A 22,450-nucleotide genomic window follows, 5' to 3' on the forward strand; every position below is an offset into this window, starting at 1 on the left:
TCTCTTAACAACATCAGCGGATCATCAAGAGTAAAGGTTATAGGAATTACTAAATTGATTACCAAAGGGAGAATGCTTTCATCTTAAACCAAATTCTCTCAACCATTCTCAAACGAAATCCAAGGAGATCGGTCTGGAGAATTTGTATGTGGATCTTGGGGCTTAAGGAGTTTAGACAGTGTTACACGGGACGCTTCGCAACAAAATATTTTCAGCGCAGCGGAGCGTTGCAACATTGCTACGACACGTTTCAAATTTCACAAAGTGTTCTAGCTCATTTGTAATTCTGGCCGAATTGTTGAACCACGAGAACCAAGAAAATGTTGCCATACTACTATAACAAATAGTAGGTAAAAGAATTTAGTACGGACGACAACAATAGGTTTTAACCTTTATTTCATCAAGGGCAAACTAAGCACCCCTCTTTTGTTCAAGTAAAAGTTCTTAAATAAATTACAGTGGAATTTCGAATAACTTAAAGCGGTAACTTAAAGGTGTTCATTATTTACAGATAAAATTAGAACTTTAAAAATTGAAAAAACAAACACACACAAAAAAAAACATTTATACTCTTATACTGGTTTGGTGTAAAAAACAAAAAAGCAAACAAAAAAAACACGTTCAGTAGGACAAATGAAAAAATCTCGACTCATTGTCATATCCTAATATTCTTCAGTAAAATTGCGGGAAAAAGATTCTGATATTTCCTTCCCAGCACGCCTCGTGATCTCTGTCATATATCAATACATCACATAAAACACACCACCAGTGTCGACATGCCAGCCACTTGGGACTCCACTCCTCAACCTTGTGACATGGCTGGCACTTCATTGAACCTACATTGAAGTGATATTGTCCAACCATGTTTCATCGACCAGGCAACCTAAACGATCACAGTGTGATATCAAGCTGCTCCACATACGGTGCACAGCCAATAGGCGTCGGTTACCTAGCAACAAAAGACAATTTTATTGAACTTTTGAAGTTTCACACTAATGATCAGGAGCAATCCTGGAGCAATCGTGCACGCTTATCACCCCCACGCCCTCCGCGGCCCACCCTTTTTTGCGGGCGATAAAAGGAGCCCGCAATCCTAATCTCAACATATATGGCCAGACTTCCATTAAGATTAGTGAAGCTTAAGCAACGAAAACGCTTACGTCCCGGACGTCATGAATAGCAACCGGAAGTTCGATGTCCCGCTTGATGGAACACTTTTGTCTCACACAACGAATATGAATGCCTTTGTTTTAACTCCCGCTGTACGAATTTGTCGAGTTAGAGCACTGAAAGAGAGAAAATATCAACTTCCAGTTGCCATTTTTGACGTCGAGGACGTCAACATTCTCGTTGCTTAAGGTCCCTAATGAATGGAATGCATAGAACTCAATCTGATCACTGGCGTTTGTACCTTCTATCACTAGTGATCTTATCGCACGTGTTTTGACTATCTATCAGTTGAAAAGCATAGCGTTGGAGCAAAAGCGTTCTAACCTTCAATCTCTTTCACCCGTACGTAGCCTTCTAGTCACTAACAATTACTTTATCTCGACAAACGTCGCTTGCCCGTGAGATAACTATAATTTAAACATTCTAGCCCGAGGCCATCACTTTGATCGCGCCCTAACCCGGGGGGGGGGGATTTTAGGAATTTCTGGGAGGGGATGTGCCGCTGGGACCCTGGAACCCTTAACCTATACCAGAGCTAGTTCAGCTGAATTTTGCTACCCTATACTAGAGTAAACTCCCCAAATCCCCCCTATCCTAGAGTAGCTGTTTCCCTAGTCCTAAAAAATGATACCCTATTCTAGACCCAAACGCTCTGATTTATATACTTTATCCTAGAGTAAACCGTTTGAAAACCATACCCTTCACAGCGGCACATACCTATGTAGCCCATATATGGCAGTACCCTCCCCCCCCCCCCCCCACCCACCCCAGGGCGTCCTAATACCACTTGTAACAAATTACAATGATCAATGATCGCGCCCAAACAACACTTGTAACAAATTAACAATTAATTAGAGGGGTAACGTTTCTGAACGTGTTAACGAAATTCTCTTTTTATAAGCGCTGTTAGAAACGTACAGGATGGGAGAAGAGAACTTACAGTTTGATATCGGGTTTTAAAGAGCTAGTGGCGACTCACCAATAATGATTAGGCCGTGCTTTGCACGTGTCAGAGCGACATTCATTTGCCGCTCATCAATAAGAAAACCCAAATGGCTTGTTAACCACTGTTGGTTGTCTGTGCTGCTAACAATCTGCTCCACTGGCATACTGCGGACAGTAGACAGTACTATGAAGTCCCTCTCAGCACCTAGCAATTTTAAATTCATTAGTTGTTAAAGGTGGCAAACAGTAAAATATTTGTTGATAAAGACATGTTGCGCCTCTCTTTTTGCAACTTGCTGAACGAAATAGAGACAACCTCTTTAGCTATTCTTGCTCATCAACGCTCAGCAAGATAAATGGCCTGTGTCAACATTCAACGTCTCGACATCTGTTAAGCAAAAGCTGCAACAATCGTGGATCAACAAGCCTTGAACCAGCTTGATTCTGACTTCACTAAAACGAGACATTCACTTTTTTGTTTTAAGGATAAGAAAGGTAGTTATAGCTGGCTTAAAAGATGGATTAGAACATTTAGGCTCATGGACGGATCCAGGATTTTTTTTAGGAGGGGGTGCACTCGTCTCTTGCTCTACTTCAACACCAGTAAACCACATAGTTTTTTTTTTTTTTGCAGAATACCAGTTGTATTAGAAAACCGCAGGTCATCTCAGGGGGGAGGGGCGCACACACCCTGCACCCTCCCCCTAGATCCGCCCCTGAGGCTCTCTCTGCCCAGTTTTTGTGGCGCATCCACAAGCATTTTTTTCTCAGACCTGAAGCGTGCACTTGTTCAGAGAAAACGGAAACCACCTACTATTTGGCAAACAGAGCGCGATGTCCTCTAAGAAAGAGCGCTAAAAATTTACCACAATACGACAATCCCCTTTGTCTTGCATCGTAGAGTAGACGTATTATATTCCCAGCGTCATTTTGCAGAGAAAGGTAAAACAACTTTTTTTTTGCCTTTACGTCTATAATCAAAATCCTATAAGGAGATTATTCAAATAATACAGATACGGCACAGGATTGTGTTTCAGTCATATACAACCACGATTTGACTTGGTCCTGTGTTACTAATGTTCACAGCTGTCTTTCACAAAACACACTACCATACATACCTTGACTGGCAAAAACAGAGAGCACCTCTGAATCGCATGATTTCAACTGAGCCTGGAGGGCCCGGGATATTTTAGCTCTCTGAGCAGAGTAAGGAGTGAGCACAGAAATTTGAGAGGACTGCAGTCCATGAGAAATGAGATACCTAATAACACGGATCTGCAAAGAATGCAAATACTAGTAAGTCTTATTGCGGATGGAAGGCGTTGCCGTAAATGTCTGAAGTAGTACTACCTAGGGCGCTTATTTAATTCACTGAGGAGAAGGTGGAAGAAAATTCATAGGTAGCCCGTGTAGAGCCGCCTTCTCGCCCCTTTTTTAGTGGAGAAGGCCACTTTACTCAGGCTCACTCAAAGGCGATTCTGTCCCAATAAGATACTGCTGTCAAAAAATCTATATGTACGGTACAATTCGTCTTTCAACGTCCTGTAACCATTAAGTGTTACATTGACTTTAATTTTAAAAGTTAAATGACTATTACAAATAGCTACAACGCCACAAATAGACATGAGATAAACTTTAATGAAATAGTTCTACGTACCACAGCCTGAACTTCTTGAGGGTTGTGTTTAGATTCTTCCCGTCCCTCGGGTCCCGTGTAGTCCTGAGGGCTCTCTTCACCTCCTGCCACGTGACAAAACACGACACGAGCTGCCGGCCCTCCGGCCCAGAATCCAGGCAGATCACCGACAGCCAGTTGGTCAGGACTGGTCAACTGACGAGCATCATTCAGCAAGCCGTCATAAAACTGCTTTGATGGGAATTCCCTGATACTCGGATGCTGCATGCGAAAATAAAAAGCACTAGCCAATCACAACACGATTTCGCATTCAAATGAGCCAATCAGATTTCAAAGAAAGCCATGTAAGAGGGTGGGGGGATACCTAGCTCTCTAAAGATCGATATGTTACATACCATACGATATTGCGTCTGCAACATACAGCACGAGTAAGCCTTTCCAGCAACAGGCTTGTCAAACAACACTTCAAACAAAGACTTGCCAAGACCAAGCCTTCGTGGAGCAGAGCATGTGATGACAGCACCCAGTTGCTTGTGATCACCGAGTAGTACCACTTGCTGCAGTCTCTGACCTGCTGAAGCGAGGGCCACTAAGGTTTCCGCCTCTAAGCACATGCTCGCTTCATCTATAACCACGTGACTAATACGTGCAAAACGTTTAACACGTTTCGCACCAGCCTCGATGCACGTGCATAAGATCACTTCGGTTCCATTTTGGCTGATTTCGTATTTTTCAGCTTCGTCCATTGCATCGCGAAGCTCCTCGATCAAACGACACAGCTCGTGTCTTTCTCTCTCTTGATCTATCCCAGAGGTGGAGCTGCAAACAAGACAAGATATTAGTTGTTTAAAACGGTGAACGGTTTGAGCTCAGGAGTCATTTCATAACTAGCTGTAGGGAGAAAAGAAAGTCAGTTTTACAACTTGCACCTCAGGAAAGCTGTAGCTAGCACATACAAGCCCAAGAGTCATTCTAACTAATCCGAAAACACTTGGACTAGCAGGACTGATAACAGTAATTTGAATGTTCCCGGAAAAAATTCGCTTGCCCGTTGGGCAACTTAATAACAAAATCCATTAGCCACGGCTATTGGACATGACTTTCTTTGCTTGCTGAGGAATAATATGATCATCTGGGTGAATGTAGTTCTTAATAGGACTGTTGTTGTCGACAGTGACTGACGTTTCGACAACCTGTGCGGTAGTCATCTTCAGAGTCAAAGTGAGTTGTATCACACCAGCAGATGGCATTGAACTCTGTTTATTGACCTGATTGGTCAATCAAGTCGCGATTTTGCGGGTCACACAATTTACAGGATCTCGAAGTTATTATCCCTCGACATACCAGTCATTAATAGGGAATTGCTAAGGGCGGGCATGTACTATGGAACGGGCTAGTGCGGGTTGCTCACTAACCAGTGAGAAGTAGGTTTCTTTTTCAGTCGCGAAATTGCCTCTTCGGCGGCTGCAATCCTCGAAGAGTAGCGATTGCTTGACTCTCGGATGCGGAAATGCAGAGCGATGTCTTGGCAAGCTGTATCCATTACGCTCTGCGAAGTCCACAGAGTAGTTCTCAGCGAGTGTTTAAACGTCTGATCTTCAATTGTTCTGCCGTAAATTCTTAAAACCTTCACATCTGGTACTGCTTGAAGCATTCCTGCCAATTAGAAAAGAGAAATCACCAGCTTTCACCATACTGTTTTAACCACTACAGGGTCTAACACAGACTTACGTAATTTAGGTCTAACTTTAAACACAAGTCTTAGGGTGTCACCAGGTTGATGGATATCGGAGACCTATAGCACAGCGGAGGCTGTGGTTCTCACTGCCCTGACCCTACTTAAGAAAAATTAATAAAAAATGAACACCCTTTACATTAGGCCCCAGTAACGAAGAATGACGCCTTGTTTAAGGGGAAACCCATATCGCAAAATGGGCCTAGAATTGGCTTCTTTTATTTGCTTCCTTCACATCTGAACAGTTATTAAGCTAAGAATTATGACCTAGAATAAGCCTTGTCGAGTCATTTCATCAGCACGATAACAAAGTAATTTAGGTTCTTCATACCTGCTAAGGTCCTGTGCTTATGGGTATCCTATTAAAGGACTACAACCCCAAATCAGGAGGCCTTAGTTAAGGACAGAATACCTTCACGTTTTTTTTTTTTTTTCGTTTTTGCTGCGCACACCTTTATACCTTAAGTACGGGGATATTGGTCAGATTGTGGGAGTGAATTCCTACGATCTAAGGCCAAAACATTTTAGGTCCTCCACCCCACAATATGTTATGGCGGGCATTTGTTCTCAAATATAATTTGTGAAAATAAAAACCCACTTGCAGCCACATCCACTGCGTGGTTGGACGGAGCACAGAAAAGAACTTGTCCTCCAGTTCCTTCTCTTTTGTTCAAGGCTACAAACTGGCGCGCTAACTCAACGCCCGTCAGAGTCTTTCCTGTACCTGAAAGACACAAGCAACACGGCACTCGTCAAGGCAGTAAGAAGAACAAACAAAAACTAGCCTGTTTTAGCAATAACGACGGCGACGGCAGCAAAAAAAAAGAGGCACAAGTGAAGAATGGCTTTTGATACAAATAATATGCTGCGCTACCCTACGAGCAGAGGCCCTTCGACCTTTCTAGGAAGATCGAGGGGCCTCTGTTCGCAGGGTAATGCAGGGCACTCTAGATTTTATAATTTCAGAACTTCAGTCTCTGTTCAGTTTTCTTTAGAGCACAGCCCTTTAATTGATAGAGCGTTCTCACTAACATGGCCAGCATCGATGCAAATTTATTGGAAAAAAGACAACGTTAAAATCCCACAGCATTGGTTTGGAACACCATCACGGCAGCCGTTTCATTGTTTTGGAACACCAATATGGCCGCCGTGACGTCATTGGAAATGCTCTCTACAGGTTTGATTGTAGAACAGTACAACTACACATGCCTGGTGGTCCTTGAATAAGCGTCAGTGGAGATGTCAAGGCCAATTTTACCGCTTCTTCCTGTCCTTGGTTAAGGGTCACGTGGGTCTTGCTCTTCTCTCTTCTTTGCCCTTTAAACCTTGGGTTGTGTGCCAGGTACGAAGGCAAGTCCCTTCGTAAGAAAATACCTCTAATGAGCTCTGGTGCATCGCCAAGACTCTTCACAGCAGCTTTAAGGAAAGAGTAAAAGTAGATTAACTTTAGTTAACTTAAAGTAACGCTGCTTTGAAATATCTGGTCAAAGAATGTGGTAGTTTCTTTGCTCTTGTTTTCTTTGCGATCGGTTGGAGTAAAAGAAAAGTAAATCTCGGGCGCTCGGACTAGGAGCTATGCCCAGGAAAAACGATTTATCTTCGAATTTCTATTAGTTCGTTAGATTTTCTTCTTTAGTAATGACTGGCCAGAGGAACTGAATTTACGGTACAAAAAGGAGAAGGTAAAAGTACAGACTAATAACGAAGACAGCGAGAGAGAGAAAAGAAAAACATACATACAAAAACAAAACAAACAAAAAAGGAAGATGCCCCTCATTCTTATTTCGTGCCACAACCCGTTATAAACGCCAAACCGAAGGCTAACAGGAAGGTCTAACGCTTAAAATTCACTAAAACTAGATCTAATACATTATTTAAAGTGACTGTTCTTACTTATCATACGGCGGAAGGCTTGGCCCTGAGCAATGACTTCAAGGCTAAATAGGCTGGCACCATTATTCAATTGATCAACGGAGAAACCCTCTGGAAAGTCCACCAGGCTGACACGAATTAATTCTCTGTCTTGGTTTCTGTCCACTTCAGCGACACGACAGTGGAAGATTCCAGGAGACACGGCGCTTCGGAGACAAAGAAAGTCACCGCAGCAAAGCTGCAAACCATGGCAGACACACAAAGCCGTTGGTAAGGTGAACTCTCCTGCATCTGTGATTGAAAAGCACGTGGAATTTTCACTAACGGAATGACGCGTATGAAGGACTATTTATTGTTTTCTGGGTAATGTTTAGCTTCAGCGGCTTACTGTACTTTGGTAGAGGCTGACACTATGATATTCGTCCTTCAATTTGGACACAACTGTAACCATCGAAAAGGATTATAAACACTGCACTAACCAATTATTTCAAAGAAATATTTAAGCAATAGACCACACTTTCTATGGGTTTACCGGCGTGATAACCCACGCGGGATGTTGGGGGAACACGAGAAAAGCTTGTAAATCACGAGCCGAAGGCGAGTGATTTACAAGCTTTTCGAGTGTTCTCCCAACATCCCAAGTGGGTTATCACGCCGGTAAACCCATAGAAAGTGTGGTCTATTGCTTTTATAAAATAATTTTTAGTAGAATGGATTCTTTTAGGCAAAAAATATGGTTTTAGTACCGTGATCAAGTCATGTCTTCTCTCTAAAGTCATCATAAGCCAATCATGACTCACGATTTAATAGCGCTGAACTTTCTCAAAACTCAGTTCAGTCAAACAACAAACAGCAGCACTTCAAAACACGAGTTTTTGCACTCATTACATGACAACTTATGAAAGCTGTTTTACAGGAAAAGTCAACATTTATTCATGCGAACGTACAATGAAAGAATACGTTCATGGTTTGTTTACTACAGAAGTAGAAATTAACTGAACATCAGACTGTACGCAGGTGTATTTTGTTGAATCGATCCGTACGAATTTCGTGCTTACAGACGGAACTGGCAGCTATTGTAATGGAGGACTTCATTCACATTTTACAAGCCGCAGTGGTTTAAGATCTGTTTTCTGGACTTTATTATGATTAAGAAATGCTGCGGTAACGACGTGGCTTCATTTGCGAACTTGTCGCATGTAACTTTATATGCACCTACAATACAGCGACCTATTGGACATATACCGACATATTGGCGTTAATATTTGTCGATTTGTAAAGTCAGGTGGTTTGAGGTAGGTTATGGTATCGATATCACCAAATAATTTGTGCAAATGTTGGAAAAAACCAGCCCGAAACTCTGACATCTTTCATCATCGTTGGCAGCTTGTTTACAACCTACAGCGGCCGATTTTGTACCATATCTTGATCAGAGATCTCTTTTTGGAACAATTTCTTTCATTAAGGAATTTAATTTTGACATAAAATAAATCAAGAATGCTAAAACTATCCGTTTTGTTACTGGTTGGCACATGGTTAAGTTTTTCCTGGAGACTTTCTACACCAGAAATTCACACAGTTGTTGTCTTTCTCTGCGATTTGGCATCGGCGTGAAATGTGAACTGCTTTCCAGCTTTGTACTTTATTACTTCTAAAGCTATGGCAGTAATAAAATGTGGAAACCAACGCTTTTGATATTAAGAAGGGCTGGGTAAGTAACTTGTTCTGTTTTTTAGCCTTTCTAAAATCATTGTTTGCAGATCAATAGCCGGTTTTGTTTATGGCTCGTGGTCCGGATGTCTTTTTCTATGGGTTTACCGGTATAATAAACCATAGGTTTTTGACCAATCAGATCACGCGTACTATCTCAGTTATTTTATAAAGTTTACTAACATACAGTGTTTCTTCATTTATTACCACAGATACCAGATACTATTTTTTGTTTCCAAGATTTAATTAAGGTAACACTGATATTTTACACAGTTCAATTGTTTTTCAGAAAAGGGTCCTGTGTTGGTCAAATCCATTTGCAAATGCAGACAGAGACTTGAAGTCTGCACGCGTTTATAGTTTTACAGTCAAAATATGTCTTACTTGTGAACAGCATGAGAAAATGGCCGACAGTTGACGACGCCACTACTAGTCTCCCCCAAACCCAGAAATTCCAGACTGATGAAGTATCACTACCCAGATTTGGGTAGTGCTTCTGATTGGTCCTGCCGCCTGGGAAATTTGCTTCAACCAGTCAGAAGCACTACCCAGGTCTGGGCAGTGACATGTCATCAGCAAGGATTTTTCTGCACTCGTTCCTCAGACGCCATTTTGTGGCAAAACCAGTGATGGCCTCGTAAAATGTCGGCTGTTTTCTCAGGCTAACGCGTTCCAAACTTACTGGCATTCCACTGGACAGAGACATTATGCAGGATGATTTGAATGGCGGCATCTGAGTTGACACTAGCCGTAGAAGCTTCGCATTCCAGTAGCGGAAGCATCACCGACTGATAGTCCCATACGCCTGCGTAGGTTGCCTTGGTAGCCGTCAACGCGGAAACACCAAACGATTTAGAAGGATGACGCCTATGTCGCATACAGCACACGATTGCATCAGAGAATTTTACAGCCAGTATACTGGGCCTAAGTAATCCTCTGTTCATTTCAGCGCCCAAAGAAACGGGAATTGTGTCTCGCTTGCGGTAAAACTTGGTATGTGCGTTAATAACTTGAAGAGGTGCAATGGAACTCATAGCAATCGATTCTTCAGGAGCAAAATTACCATACGTGCTTGGAGTTTTCTTGTCGAAACTGACCACAGCATTTGAATCAATCATTTGCCTTTGTCTGTTCATTTCAAGAAGGTCTTCATCACGAAAGCCCTGTAAAAATTTCGTCCAAAACTCTTGGGGGATTTCCAAAAACTGTCTAGTAACACCCGAAGAAGGTTCTAGTTCTAAAGAAGATGAGGGTTCGCCAGAGAGATCATCTCCTTGGCCCGAATATCCTCCTATTTCTTGGCCTGTCACATTGATCTCCAAAACATTCCAGCTCAAAACCAATTCTTCCTCTTCCTCAAGCCACTCCCTGGAAGATGGTTTACAATCGTGGATGTTGACGCTTCGATAGAAGAAACCGATGTGATCAACCTCATCCCCTCCAAGAAGCAGGTTTTCAGGAGAAAGTGACTCCACCTTAGCCACCCTCCATTTCGGATCCTTTCGTAGTGTATCCGCCCTAGATACCGCAGCTAACTGTTTTTCAAAAGCATCAATCCGAGCAGACATCATCGTACAATGCTCGCAAATGTTCTGCACTTGCTCTTCGTTATAGGGCATTTCTACATCATCCAAAACCGCTAACAAGATGCGGTGAACAACGAGATCTATGTAACGGCGAATAGGAGACGTGAAATGAGTATACGATGCTGCATTAAGGCCAAAATGGCTTTGCATTTCGGCTGAAAGATTGGAAGACGCGACATATTCGCTATGTTCCTGACGAGACTTCAGCTGAGCCAGTATTTTACCAACACCGGAGGCGTTATCATGCTGTAGAATGGAAAGAGTTACCTTGGCTAGGTCTTTGTCATCCAGAGCGGCAGATATCTTTTCCCATGTCTTTAAATCGATACTTATAGAGTCGTCAGTTCCGCAGACTGATACACCATTGGAAGATTTTGTTAGGCATTCCAAGGTTAAGAAGTGGTCTGGTTGCATACCTTTCTCAATGCACGATTCATATATATAACTCAGAAAATGTGTTTTAGGAGGAAGTTGTCGACGCAGCGGCACGATCTTCTTAGCAAGGGGGCTTTGGAAAAGGCGCTCGGCTACTGCACGGTTAGTATGATACATAAACTCTTCCACCATTTTTGAAGAGGACCAAGCATTAGGTTTTCCAACAGCAGCATCGAAGGCGACATACCCTTGACGAACTCTTCTTGTCCACATTTTGAATGAAAGTTGCCCAAGGATACCAATACCTTTTTGAACGCTCTCGGCGACACCATCAAGCCTTTTCCCATCAATAACATCTTGACACTGATCGTAGTTTAACTTACAGCACGATGTGACAATGCTTCGCTGAATGTCAGGTAAGCCAACTTCTAGTCCATCTTCATTTAAATGGAACACTACTGAAAGAGCCAGCTTATCTTCGTTTGGTAGCAAACTACAAAGATCTGTACCAACACGGGATGGCAGCATGGGGTTATGGAAACCTCTCTCTGTGCCACTGTACAATGAGGCTCCATGGAACATAGCAGCCTTGTCCAACAGAGAAGTTTTGGAGACAAAGAAGGAGACATCTGCGATGTGGACACCCACCTTGTAAGTTCCATCTTGTTCCCAACAAACGCTCAAAGCATCATCGACTTCGACACAAGAAGCAGAATCAACGCTGAACACCTCAGGAAACTTTATCCGCTTGACGCGCTCTGACATGGGAATCTTCCATTTTGGGGGAAAATCCTTTTTGGCCTCATTATGGATTTTCTTTGGGTGTTGCTTGTGAACTCCGTGCTCAGCCAGTAAGATTGAAATGGCTTTAAGGGGATCCCCGCCTTCTTGAAAATAGTGCACAACAAAGCCAAGTGGGTACCTGTAGCTTGCTCCCCATTTCATCAGTTGCACAAGAAACAATTTCCCTTCAGTCTCTGTCACAAAACTCTTGAACTGTATTCTGCCATCCTTCATAACAAACACGGCAACGCCAGTTTGGCCTTGATGGTCTTTACTCTGCAGGATAACAAACTTTGAGTTGCTTCTGTCGATAGGCGTCATCATGTTCCTATCAAAATTGTCGATCTTGCAAACAACTTTTCTGGGGTGGTTTTCCTTCAGTATTGCCTTTACCTTACCCTGGGGTATGCTTGAGCCTTGTTTGTTGGTGTCAAAAACTTCCACGGCGACTTTATCTCCATTAAATGCCCTGTTTATGTCAGCTCTACTACCGATGTGGATGTCGTGACTGTTTGGATCGCAAACTTTTGCTGTTGCCGTATTACCGTCGCTGAAGGCGTCAATTTGTAATTGGCAAGCCACAAGTTCACCAGTTTGAAGTTTTGATCGGGCTTCTTCTTCTCCTAAGTATTCTTCGTTGATGGAGTAACTCTCAATATAAACTGTGGCCTCGCTGGGTTGCAACACCCATCCCCGTAAAGGAGAAACCTCCTCACTATCAATGGGAGTGGCCAAGGAGCTCTCTAAAACAAGTGAAGAGGAGCCAGAATGTCTGCCGGTCTCTGCTTCGTCGGGAGGAAAAAAACCTTCTTCGGTAGCAGAGTCAGTTCTAGAAGTCAACATCTCGAACGCCTTGATATAATCTTGCACTATGGGATCTCTATGTTGGGCGCTGAACCACTCCTCAGCGTCAGAGTCACCGTTATCTTCCTCCATTTCATTCAGACTGGAGGGGTCTGTACATGACGACTGCATTTCACTGCTATCATCATTTTCCCAGACTTCAATCCTTAGTTGACTTGATAAAGCGCTATGCAGCTCGACATGCCGCTGGATTAAATCAACTTCTTTCTCTAGGATGTTCATCTGGTCTTCGAGATTTTTTTGAAGACTCTGGTTAGCAGGGGAACTAAACGATATTTGAAGTCTGGCAATAAGATCCTTTACTCTTGTCACCATCTCTTGACTACTTTGCAAGCCAGATTCAAGTGACAAAAGAAGTTCCCTTTGTGATTCATTCACGACAATGAGATGTTGGGTCGATTTGCTTTGCTGACTTTCTGGTTCGTTTTGCCTCCTTATTTCTGACGCCCTAAGGCTTGCATAGCTCAAATGTGATGGAACAACAGTTGCAGTACCTGAAACTGGTGTGACCAGTGTGGACTCCTTTTTCGATGTGGAAGGAGTCTTTGGTACTTGCTGTTGCTGACTGGCTAATGTGCCTACAGAGGAGACGTTTGGAGGTGGCTGACGCATGAGAAATGTAGCTGGTGGTTGTGGCTTTGGTTGTAGTCGTTGCGGATCTTTACACGTTGCCTCGACTCGGCTAGTATTTTGACGTATCCACTGTTCAGCGCCTAACACATTACCAAGAGAGGGATTTTGAACCAACTGTTGGTCTGTGAATAATGGCGACCTCACAGGTGTGGTATTTTGCGCGAACTGTGGGTGGGAGGACCATGGAGTAACCGGACATGACAGGCCTATTCCTTGTGGAAGAGGTCCAATAGGTGTAAGTCCATTAATCAAGGCAGGTTGCTGAAACGGGTTTCGAATAGCAGGGAGAGAATGTACTGACAGTGGCAGGGAGTGCCTTGGAATAACTACAGGACCAGGACTGCCAATAAATACCGGAGGCCTGCTTGAAAGATGAGCGTTATTGTGCGGCATTTCCATGAAAGGAAACCCAGCGAAATGGCCGGGGAACTGCTGGGGTGGAATAGGTGCTTGTGAGGCTGGTATTGAATTCACAATATTATTACAAGGAATGGATGCATCGAATATTCCATTCTGACATGCGTTACTTTTGGTTTCCTTGGTCATTCTAGCAAGGGTGTCAAATGGAAGACGATAGTGAAATGTCCCATTACTATTGCACTTGCTTAAAATTGATCTCCAACACACCCTGCACTCTCCCATTGAACACAGAGCAACAGGATCACCGATGACTACAAGTCGATACCGAGCTCTGGTGATGGCTGTGTTTAACAATTTGCTGTCAGACAGAAATCCCAGATTCTTTTGATTTGCAACATAACCTTTGTTGAGTTTGTTGGTTCGCACTGTGCTGATGAATAGTATTTCAAACTCTAGACCTAAAACAAAAGCATAAACACTTAATTAACAAAAAAAGAAAGTGATGACTGTTGACCCTGTCTAAACAAACCCGACCTCTCTGGTTTCGAGAAGTCAGAAACCCAGTGTTGTTATACTATAAGCAATCTTCATACAGGGAACTCACTTCACAAAGAGTGATTTTTATTGAGGCCCCGAGTTACTGTACGTTGTTCTCTTCATTAAGCACATTGTGATTTCGAACTGTTCCCACCTTGGACATTATTCACACCCTCCACTTGGACTTCTCCTAAAGACTTTGCACGAAGAAGTCTCCTGATTTCTCGCACCTGACAAAAAAAATGAACAGCAATATTATGTTTGATCACGTCACCTTTTTTATCGGCAGTTCAAAAAAGTTGCCACACACAGATTGGGTTGAATTCCATTTTTTGTAATAACTATGCAAATCTTTACTTACTTTATGATAGTCTTTAGTATATGATGTGTCTGATTATTTTGTCCGACTACACGTGTGGGACAGATTTCTTCAGTCCTTATCAAATTATGGTTGGGCAAGTCGTTGTCAGATGACTGACTTTAACTTGCAGATCTCTAAGTGTGATTTGTCAACATAAACTACCTACAGCAATTCGTTTCTTTGGTATTATTTAATTCCGGTTCGAAAACACTTTTTAGAAAAGAATGGGGTCTCTACCTGAGGAGGGTAAGGTGCTAAGACACATATTCGTGATGGAGAAGCTTCTCCCCAGACCTCCGACGGCCAGTTAGCTATCAATTCTTCCACGCGGTCGGTAACTTCTGCAGCTTCTCCCCTGTTCAAAAACGAGGGCGGTTCATCTGCTATCTCTTCCTGCCCGTGTACTCCGTAGAACACAACAGAATAATGCAAACTGGACGGACGCTTCAACTTGGCAACAAGCGTGTCTTGGTAAAACAGATGAGAAGGCACTTCTACTATGTCGTCATAAGCACGGTAGTTCTGCAGTAACATAACTTTCCACTTTGATATGGCAGGGTACATTGCATGCAGCCGCACGAGAAGAGGACGACCAAGACCAAGCTGGCGAGAAACGGTCGACATCACGGGAGGACTGAGCTAAAACAACACAAAAGAAAACAAGTATGCCAAGCTGAGAAAACTCTGGATCGAATAAGCCATATTTCCACCATTGTTTTCGCAAACTTACGAAAATTACACATGTATATATTCTACTGATAAAGTAAGACTCTTAAAGCAACAATCTTGTGAGTTGCGTCAAGAAAAAACAACATCACAACAACACCAAAAAAATAAAAAAAGCAAAACTATAAGCAATGACGCGCTATGATTACCATAAGTCATCAATATTTCAAGCTTCTTTACGCAATTGCATAAATTGCGTTCACTGCGACAATCATTTCTTCATTTTCATTTCATCACTGTATTCACTACATTTAACAGATTCTGAGGGTTTAAGTTGAAAGCAAATACCTGCAGATGATCTCCAGCCAGGACTATTTGAGTGTTACGTCCAGCCAAGTAGAGAGGGATGATGGTTTCAGCTTCCATGGCCTGCGCAGCTTCATCAATGAAGATGTGCGTGAAAAATCCAGCTGGAAGATCCAGCTGAGCGATCGATGCAGCCGTCATCAGAGTGGTTACCACGATTCGATGTCTCCTTAACGTCTCCACGGTGGGAATGGCAAACTTACCGGTGTGCATGTCCAGAAGGCAGTACTGTAACACCTCATCGGAGACCGTGGTTACAAAACGGTTCTCCCAGCAAATGCGTAGCGGCTTGAACCGTGAATGCGGGATCTGTGATCGAGTCAAGAAAGGGTGGAGGTAGCTTTTGATGTAGTGATCGGCAGCGCTGTTTGAATGCGTGCATAGAAGGATTCTGAAGTCTACAGAGTGATTGTTCAGCTGGATGGTGATTAACTGTTTCATTGCTTCAGCGATAGTTCTGGTTTTCCCTGTCCCAAACGGCCCAAGAATCAGCAGCGGTGGTCCAGCATTGGGCAGTAACATCTGCTTTAAGGCATAGTTTTGCAATTCGTTCAGGTGACGGCTATCAGAGGCAAAGGGCCTCTGTTTTGAGTTTCCTTGCGGTACTGTAGGGAATACCACTTCAAGACTCACACGTTCTGCAGCCCAATGCATATGCTGGTATGTATCAACAAAACGAAAGCACAGTGACGCGGGAAGAGGTCTTCTTGATTTCAACACTTGTTGGAGATCGCTGCTGGCACGTAACAAAACGCGATTCTTTCTCAAGCTCTCTACCACAACTTCATACAATACTGGAATCGGGGATTCATGTGGCTGGATTCGCAAGAGGGCACAACCTCCACGACTGATTAACAAGTTGGCATCATCCATGAGGTCCTCCTCGATTGGCAGGACAATAGTAAGTTGCGAAGGATCGGTGGCACATGCCTGGAGGCAGTACAGCAAATTAGAGCAGTGAATTGTAAGCCTGGAGGAAATAAACCGAAACATAGCAACAGGGATTACAAGAATATTCAAATTATCGAGACCGTAACACTTGTTTCTCCATTACATTACACACTGTAAATCTGCTTTCCCTTTATTGATCGACACGGGAGAAATTAATACTATACCGGCAAAAAATGGCGAAAATCAGAAGGTGTTTTGTGTCCGCCCGTATAACGGGCGAATCTCTCGCCTCTTTGCATATCAGTCGCACATTAATCATCCAGTGCAAGTGAAATAAATTGTGGTATAATCAGCAATGCAATCTATGCCTTATAGGACTCTGCAGTAGTGTTCACGTTACATAATTTAACAATGTTAATAAAGCACCAATCGTCACAACAGTGATGGTCACGTTCTTAGTGCTTGCCTACTCGCTGAGCGTTCCTTTAAAACTCTTGATCAGAGAGCCTGTGCCAATGCTAGCTGCATCACATGGAACGGTCTTCAATGTGCAAAAACTTTGACTGGACTGAAGGTCTACTTTTATGCTGCCAGGAGAAATTTGTTAACAGTGCGTCTAATAATTTACCCATGCAGATATCCTATTCGTTCAGTTACAATTACTGCGCTTTTCAGAAACATGCGACCTCTAAAGTTCAAAATTGCGTTTTTCGCTGCCGTCAATCATAATTACGATCACAAGCAACGAACCTTGAAACACAGAAACACACATAACAGATCGAAATCCACCAATCAGAAATCACAAAGCATGACGTTGAACCCGTTAGAGTAAAGTTTCGTTTCCTAAGAGGTCCGTCAAGATGATTGACGGCAGCGAAAAACGCAATCGTCAGTTGGCTTTTGAACTTCAGAATTAGCATGTTTGTGAAAAACGCAGTAAGGCTAAAAAATTATTACTGAAGAACAGAAAACACCGAGAAAACCTTGTCATCTGACGGCGACGCTCAAACTCTTCAATATGAAGAAGCAAATGAAGACGCTGCCTGTACTGTTCAGTGGTAAGGTTATCATCAAGGTGATCAAAATGGCCATACTCTAATGCAGTCCCCAGGTTGGGAGGAAGAGGAAATTCAGACCTCCTTTGTTCTGGAACAAAAAATGCAATGCGCTTGTACACGTGTATATCATGGGATTATACTACTACAAAAATAAACGGAACTGTGAAATAAGGGAGCACATTTTCTGATTTGAAGGGTTTCCTTTGAGGACACAGTCCCAGATAACAAAGAGAAAGTACTGGCCACGGGTATCATTCCACGAGTATTTCATGCGTAATCCGCTATAATGCACAAAATGTACAAGAAACCCGCAAGTGAAACATGCAAGCCAAAACTTCTTGCATAAGGACACGACCAAAGACATGCAAATTGTCAGAGGCGCGACTGTAACGCTTGTAAATTACAAGTGGTAAAATTAAAGAAATAGTAAACTTAACATATCCTGTACATGTATTACATCACAGACCTGTAAATTATTACATCACAGTCTTAATCTTAACAACATTTACCTTGTGAATTCTGAGGGTCAAAGGGAATCATGTTGTATTTGGCCAGCCACGAGAGCTCACTGTCTTCATCACACACTACCGGGTATTGAATGGTATGCATCAAGCTCTGTTCCGGAGCAACAACCACCTCAAGCTGCCTGAACACAAGAGGCCGCTCAGCAAAATCAAAAACAAGTCGCTGTTGAAAGCTACCATAGTCTGCAGATTCAAATCGGAGGGTTATCTGGCAGGTATCCATCCGAATACCTGTGTTTGATTCCCATTCCTGACTTCCTTGGGGTAATTTTGTCCACAGGGTATCACTAACTTTAACCTGGGCTATGCTGTATTCCGGAAGATATGGATCCAAAGTAAATACACGACGCAACTTGCACCATCTGCTAACGCGGCTCTAAAAACATGCGGATAAAGGGAATATTTGTACAAAGGACTATTTTTAATAGTCCATTTTACCGTTAAAGGTGGAAACGAGACTGGAGTTGACCTTGTTTTGATACAACACTGCTTTATCATGTAAATCATGTCATTAGATCTTACACCAACTAGTATTTTTTAAGCATAATTTCCATAAGAAAAAGAAGAAGGTTTGTATCAAAACAAGGTCAACCTCAGCCTCACATTCACTCAAAGGCTAGGATAACTGTAAAATGGTCTATCGTTTTGTTTTGTTCACAGGAAAAAATAACAGATTCCCATTTTTGGATATTTTAGGGTATTTAAAGAATACCCATAAAAATCCCAATTTTGGCAAAGTGAGACAAGTCCAAACCACAGAATTCCCAACCAAGTTCCCAGATTGGGACTTGTCTCACTCTTCCAAATTTGGGATTTTTTGGGTATTCTTTAAAAACCCTAAAATATCCAAAAATGGGAATCTGTTATTTTTTCCTGTGCTTGAAAGAACATGCAATATAGCAATAGCAAAAGAGCACTGAGAGAGGACATCCTCAGTATAATGATATCCAAGGTTATAAACGCACGGTTAAATGGGCAGCAAAAACATACAACTTGACTTGAATAGCCTAGCCTGTTCCACACTTTCAAAACATAGAGGCGGCATTCAGCTGGTGGGGAGTGAATTAAATCATATGCGTGGAAAATGGGGGAAAAACAAGGGGAGACTGGCACAATAGCGAGGGCACCTCCTCCTCCTCCCCTTTCGCTCTCTTGCCTCCCCTCGTCCCCCCCCCCCCAACCTACCCCGCTCCATGTCAATTTCATCTTCACTCTTCCATCTGAATGCCTGGAACAGGCTATGAATAGCGAAGCTGCGCATTTTACAACTCATGAATAAAACATGTATTGTGACAAGTCAGGTTGTTGCAGGAAGTAGAGAGTGGTTCTGCTTTTTGCAAGAAAATCTGTTCATGTTGTGCATTTCAATGGCCCAAGGCAAACTTATTTTGTACAGCAAGTGATGTAACACCCGTGTTTGGTGTGATTCCCGTTCAATTTTATCCAGTCAGATGTCAGTATTCACGCAACTTGCAACAACTTGATTCTTCTTCCTTCTTCTTAACAATTTTGGCCGTTTCAGGGTTATTCCAGCGAGTTTTCCCTGGCGAGTTTTTCCTGTGAGTCTTCCCCAGAGTTTCTCCATAGAGTCCTCTAGACAGAACAACAGCAGATCTAAAACTCGCTCGGAATCGCCCGGAAGCAAGACAAAAACAAGTTTTTGGCAAGATTTGACCAGTGGCTTACAGAAAGTATACAGCTGTATCTGTCTTTAATTCAGTAACGTACACTGACTTACACTTGATTTTATTCTGAATGTCCATGTTATAGGCTTGTTCTTGTCAATATGGGGAACAAAAAGTTTTTCACTGCAGAGAATGTTGTGGTTTGCACTCACTTCAACTAACTAGAAAAAGGAATCAAAAAAGATACAAAGACTGAGTGTCACTTGAAGCTTTTTAGTCCGTGTCTTGTATTCCATACTTCACAAACTCTATGGAGAATGGGTACAAACTGTGAGCAAGCTATCCGGGGCACTCTGGTGGCAGGCCAGGAAAAGGAAGGAGAGCTTGCAACTACGTCTCTGGAATTTGAACTCTACCACCAATTCCCCTGTGGCTCCCCATCCACTAGTCACTCTTGCTACTTAATGTACATGTACATTAAGTGAAACGAAGGAGATACATGCCTGGGTAGTAATATGAGCCGAAGCAAAATTTAAATTCTCTGACCATAACCAACAGCACGTGTGGGGAAAGAATGCACGGGTGTATTAACAAGTTTTGAATAAGAAAGGGTTTGAGAAAATATGAAATGAAAATAGTTGTTACATATAGGAATTTCACTAGTCCAGATGTACCCACCACATTGCTTTGTGACTGGCCATTCCGTCTAAGCCATTCCAATTCCTGTAATAATGCTGTAGCAGTAGACATACTATAGGGAGGAGAATGCCCTTGAAAAAAAAATTTCTCCAATTTGGTAATATTTTCCCTGGAGCTTTTCTATGATTCTTAGATATTCATCACAATATGGCATCACGATAAAGTTGTTTTGCTGTTAGATTAGTTTCCAAGTTTGGTAATTGCTGGTTCCATTGCCAAGCTTCTTACATATGTAACTACCTAAAAAAAGAGCAAAGAAATAGAGAATACTTCATGGAAAGTGCTGGCGTATGGTATTTACGCACGAGTTGTTGACGTATCAGAAATCGAACGAGTGAGCGCAGCGAACGAGTAAGATTTCTGATACAAAAACAACGAGTGCGTAAATACCGTACAAAGCACTTTCCATGTGGTATTGTGTTTATTATATACATACCGAGACATTCATCATTTTGGCGGCCTTTTTATTTTAAATCTTATCTGCCGCTACACACTTGCCGCAAAATGACAACGAAAACGAAGTATCAGCTTTTTAGTAAAAACGTTTGTTAAAAACATAAATGACGGTAAGGATATGAGGTAATCCAAGAACTATAAGTAATCTTAACTGTTTTTTGTCAATGCACAATTGAAAATGAGTGAATTTAAGTAAAATGTCCGGTTTCAATATAAGCTTAAGCTTAAATGAAAGGCAAAGTAGCTCCGACAAAAAGCACAACAAAAGCTTACGTCTCGTTCTGTTTTTCCCTTTCCGCTGTTGTTTCGCCGGCTCTCTACCGTTTTCTTTATCGACAGTGAAACAAACGAAACTATTCCACTCCATTTCCGAAATGTTTTTCACTTTTTTAGCGAGAAAAACTCTTTGAGTAAAACTTTTCTCCTTGAATGTGTGCGAAGCGGCGCTGCAAGCTGCAATAAAAGGCGGGAATTTTGGCGCGAAACTCACACACCTCTGTGGCCTCTGATTGGACGTATCATTTTTCTCACACGTGAAAAAACATCGTTCGCGATTCTGATTGGACGTATCATTTTTTTCACGTGTGAAAACCATCGTTCGCTCCTCTGATTGGCTAGAACTAATTTGCGTACGAAAATTTACGACATAGCTTTTTGGTGAGTATTTCTCAGTATGTATATAATAAAACACAATATGTCAAATTGTGTTGTTTATGCAGGGGCGGATCCAGGATTTTTTTCAGGAGGGGGTGCACTCGTCTCTTGCTCTACTTCAACACCAATAAACCACATAGTTTTTTTTTTGCAGAATACCAGTTGTATTAGAAAACCGCAGGTCATCTCAGGGGGAGGGGGGGGGTTGTGCACCCCCTGCACCCTCCCTCTAGATTCGCCCCTGTTATGGTCTCCTTTGATGACATCATGGGGTTGTCATGCAATGCTCAGGATTGGGGAGGAGCACGCACTTTGGACAACCCTATTAATGGCTGCAAAGAGAACTTCTTTGATCAGAATAATTTTAAATACAGTAAGTATGAAGTTGCAAGATTTTAAGTAAAAGGTAGTTCATAATGCTGTCTGAAGGGAGACAGTGGAAGTTCACACAAGGTAGGGTGAAACATTGCATTTTAGGTACGGACGTTGATTAACGATTATTGTGGTGATGGTGTTCATCAACACATTGATGAACACCCTCAATTGGCAATCAGAAAGCACTAAAAGAACGATCACGACCTAGAAACTATAGTCAACTTTATCAGCAACTTCTACGTACACGAGAAGTACGTGCAATGGGAAATTAGACTGTCTGATTTTCAAAATGCTTTTTACTCAGAAGAAGAAACCAAGCTTAAATATACAATCAGATTCCATCTGGTCAAAACTGTTTGTTTAACATATTTTCATTGTCATTTACACAAGTAAACATGCTACTTTTGTTCTTTAGTTTACCTTGTCACTTCAAACTGTATAATATATTAAGTCAGATTTTAGTTTCTTATCTTGATAATGATGTCATGGTGACATCAAAACATTGTGTAAAACTCCTTTCCCTAATTTTTATTATCAAATGTTGATTTTTATCTCGGTTAAATTAAAGT

General features: G+C 42.2%; 1 protein-coding gene across 1 annotated transcript; it reads right to left on the bottom strand.

Moving 5' to 3' along the window:
* Positions 1–474: 474 nt before the first annotated feature.
* Positions 475–20,505, bottom strand: LOC140922076 (3'-5' exoribonuclease HELZ2-like). The gene is made up of 17 exons (XM_073372098.1): positions 20,376–20,505; positions 19,811–19,918; positions 18,058–18,448; positions 17,474–17,636; positions 15,582–16,569; positions 14,805–15,206; positions 14,361–14,436; positions 9,751–14,127; positions 7,380–7,649; positions 6,696–6,902; positions 6,085–6,210; positions 5,167–5,407; positions 4,147–4,570; positions 3,773–4,012; positions 3,234–3,390; positions 2,150–2,320; positions 475–949 (listed from the first exon to the last, which is right to left on the bottom strand). The coding sequence occupies exons 1-17, from the start codon at positions 20,445–20,447 to the stop codon at positions 837–839; spliced, it is 8,526 nt and encodes a 2,841-aa protein (XP_073228199.1). The 5' UTR covers positions 20,448–20,505; the 3' UTR covers positions 475–836.
* Between the last annotated feature and the right edge of the window lie 1,945 nt (positions 20,506–22,450).

The sequence above is a fragment of the Porites lutea genome, chromosome 12 (genome assembly GCF_958299795.1).
Source record: "Porites lutea chromosome 12, jaPorLute2.1, whole genome shotgun sequence".
In the NCBI taxonomy this organism is placed as follows: domain Eukaryota; kingdom Metazoa; phylum Cnidaria; class Anthozoa; order Scleractinia; family Poritidae; genus Porites; species Porites lutea.

Bases quoted from the DNA above. Each gene is read 5' to 3' on its own strand.
- LOC140922076 (XM_073372098.1), bottom strand. From the start codon at position 20,447: ATGTCTACTGCTACAGCATTATTACAGGAATTGGAATGGCTTAGACGG. The intron at 16,570-17,473 runs GTTTTCTCGGTG...TATTTCCTCCAG, and splicing joins CGTCGCCGTCAGATGACAAG to GCTTACAATTCACTGCTCTA. The intron at 14,128-14,360 runs GTGGGAACAGTT...CTTTTGTTTTAG, and splicing joins GGGTGTGAATAATGTCCAAG to GTCTAGAGTTTGAAATACTA.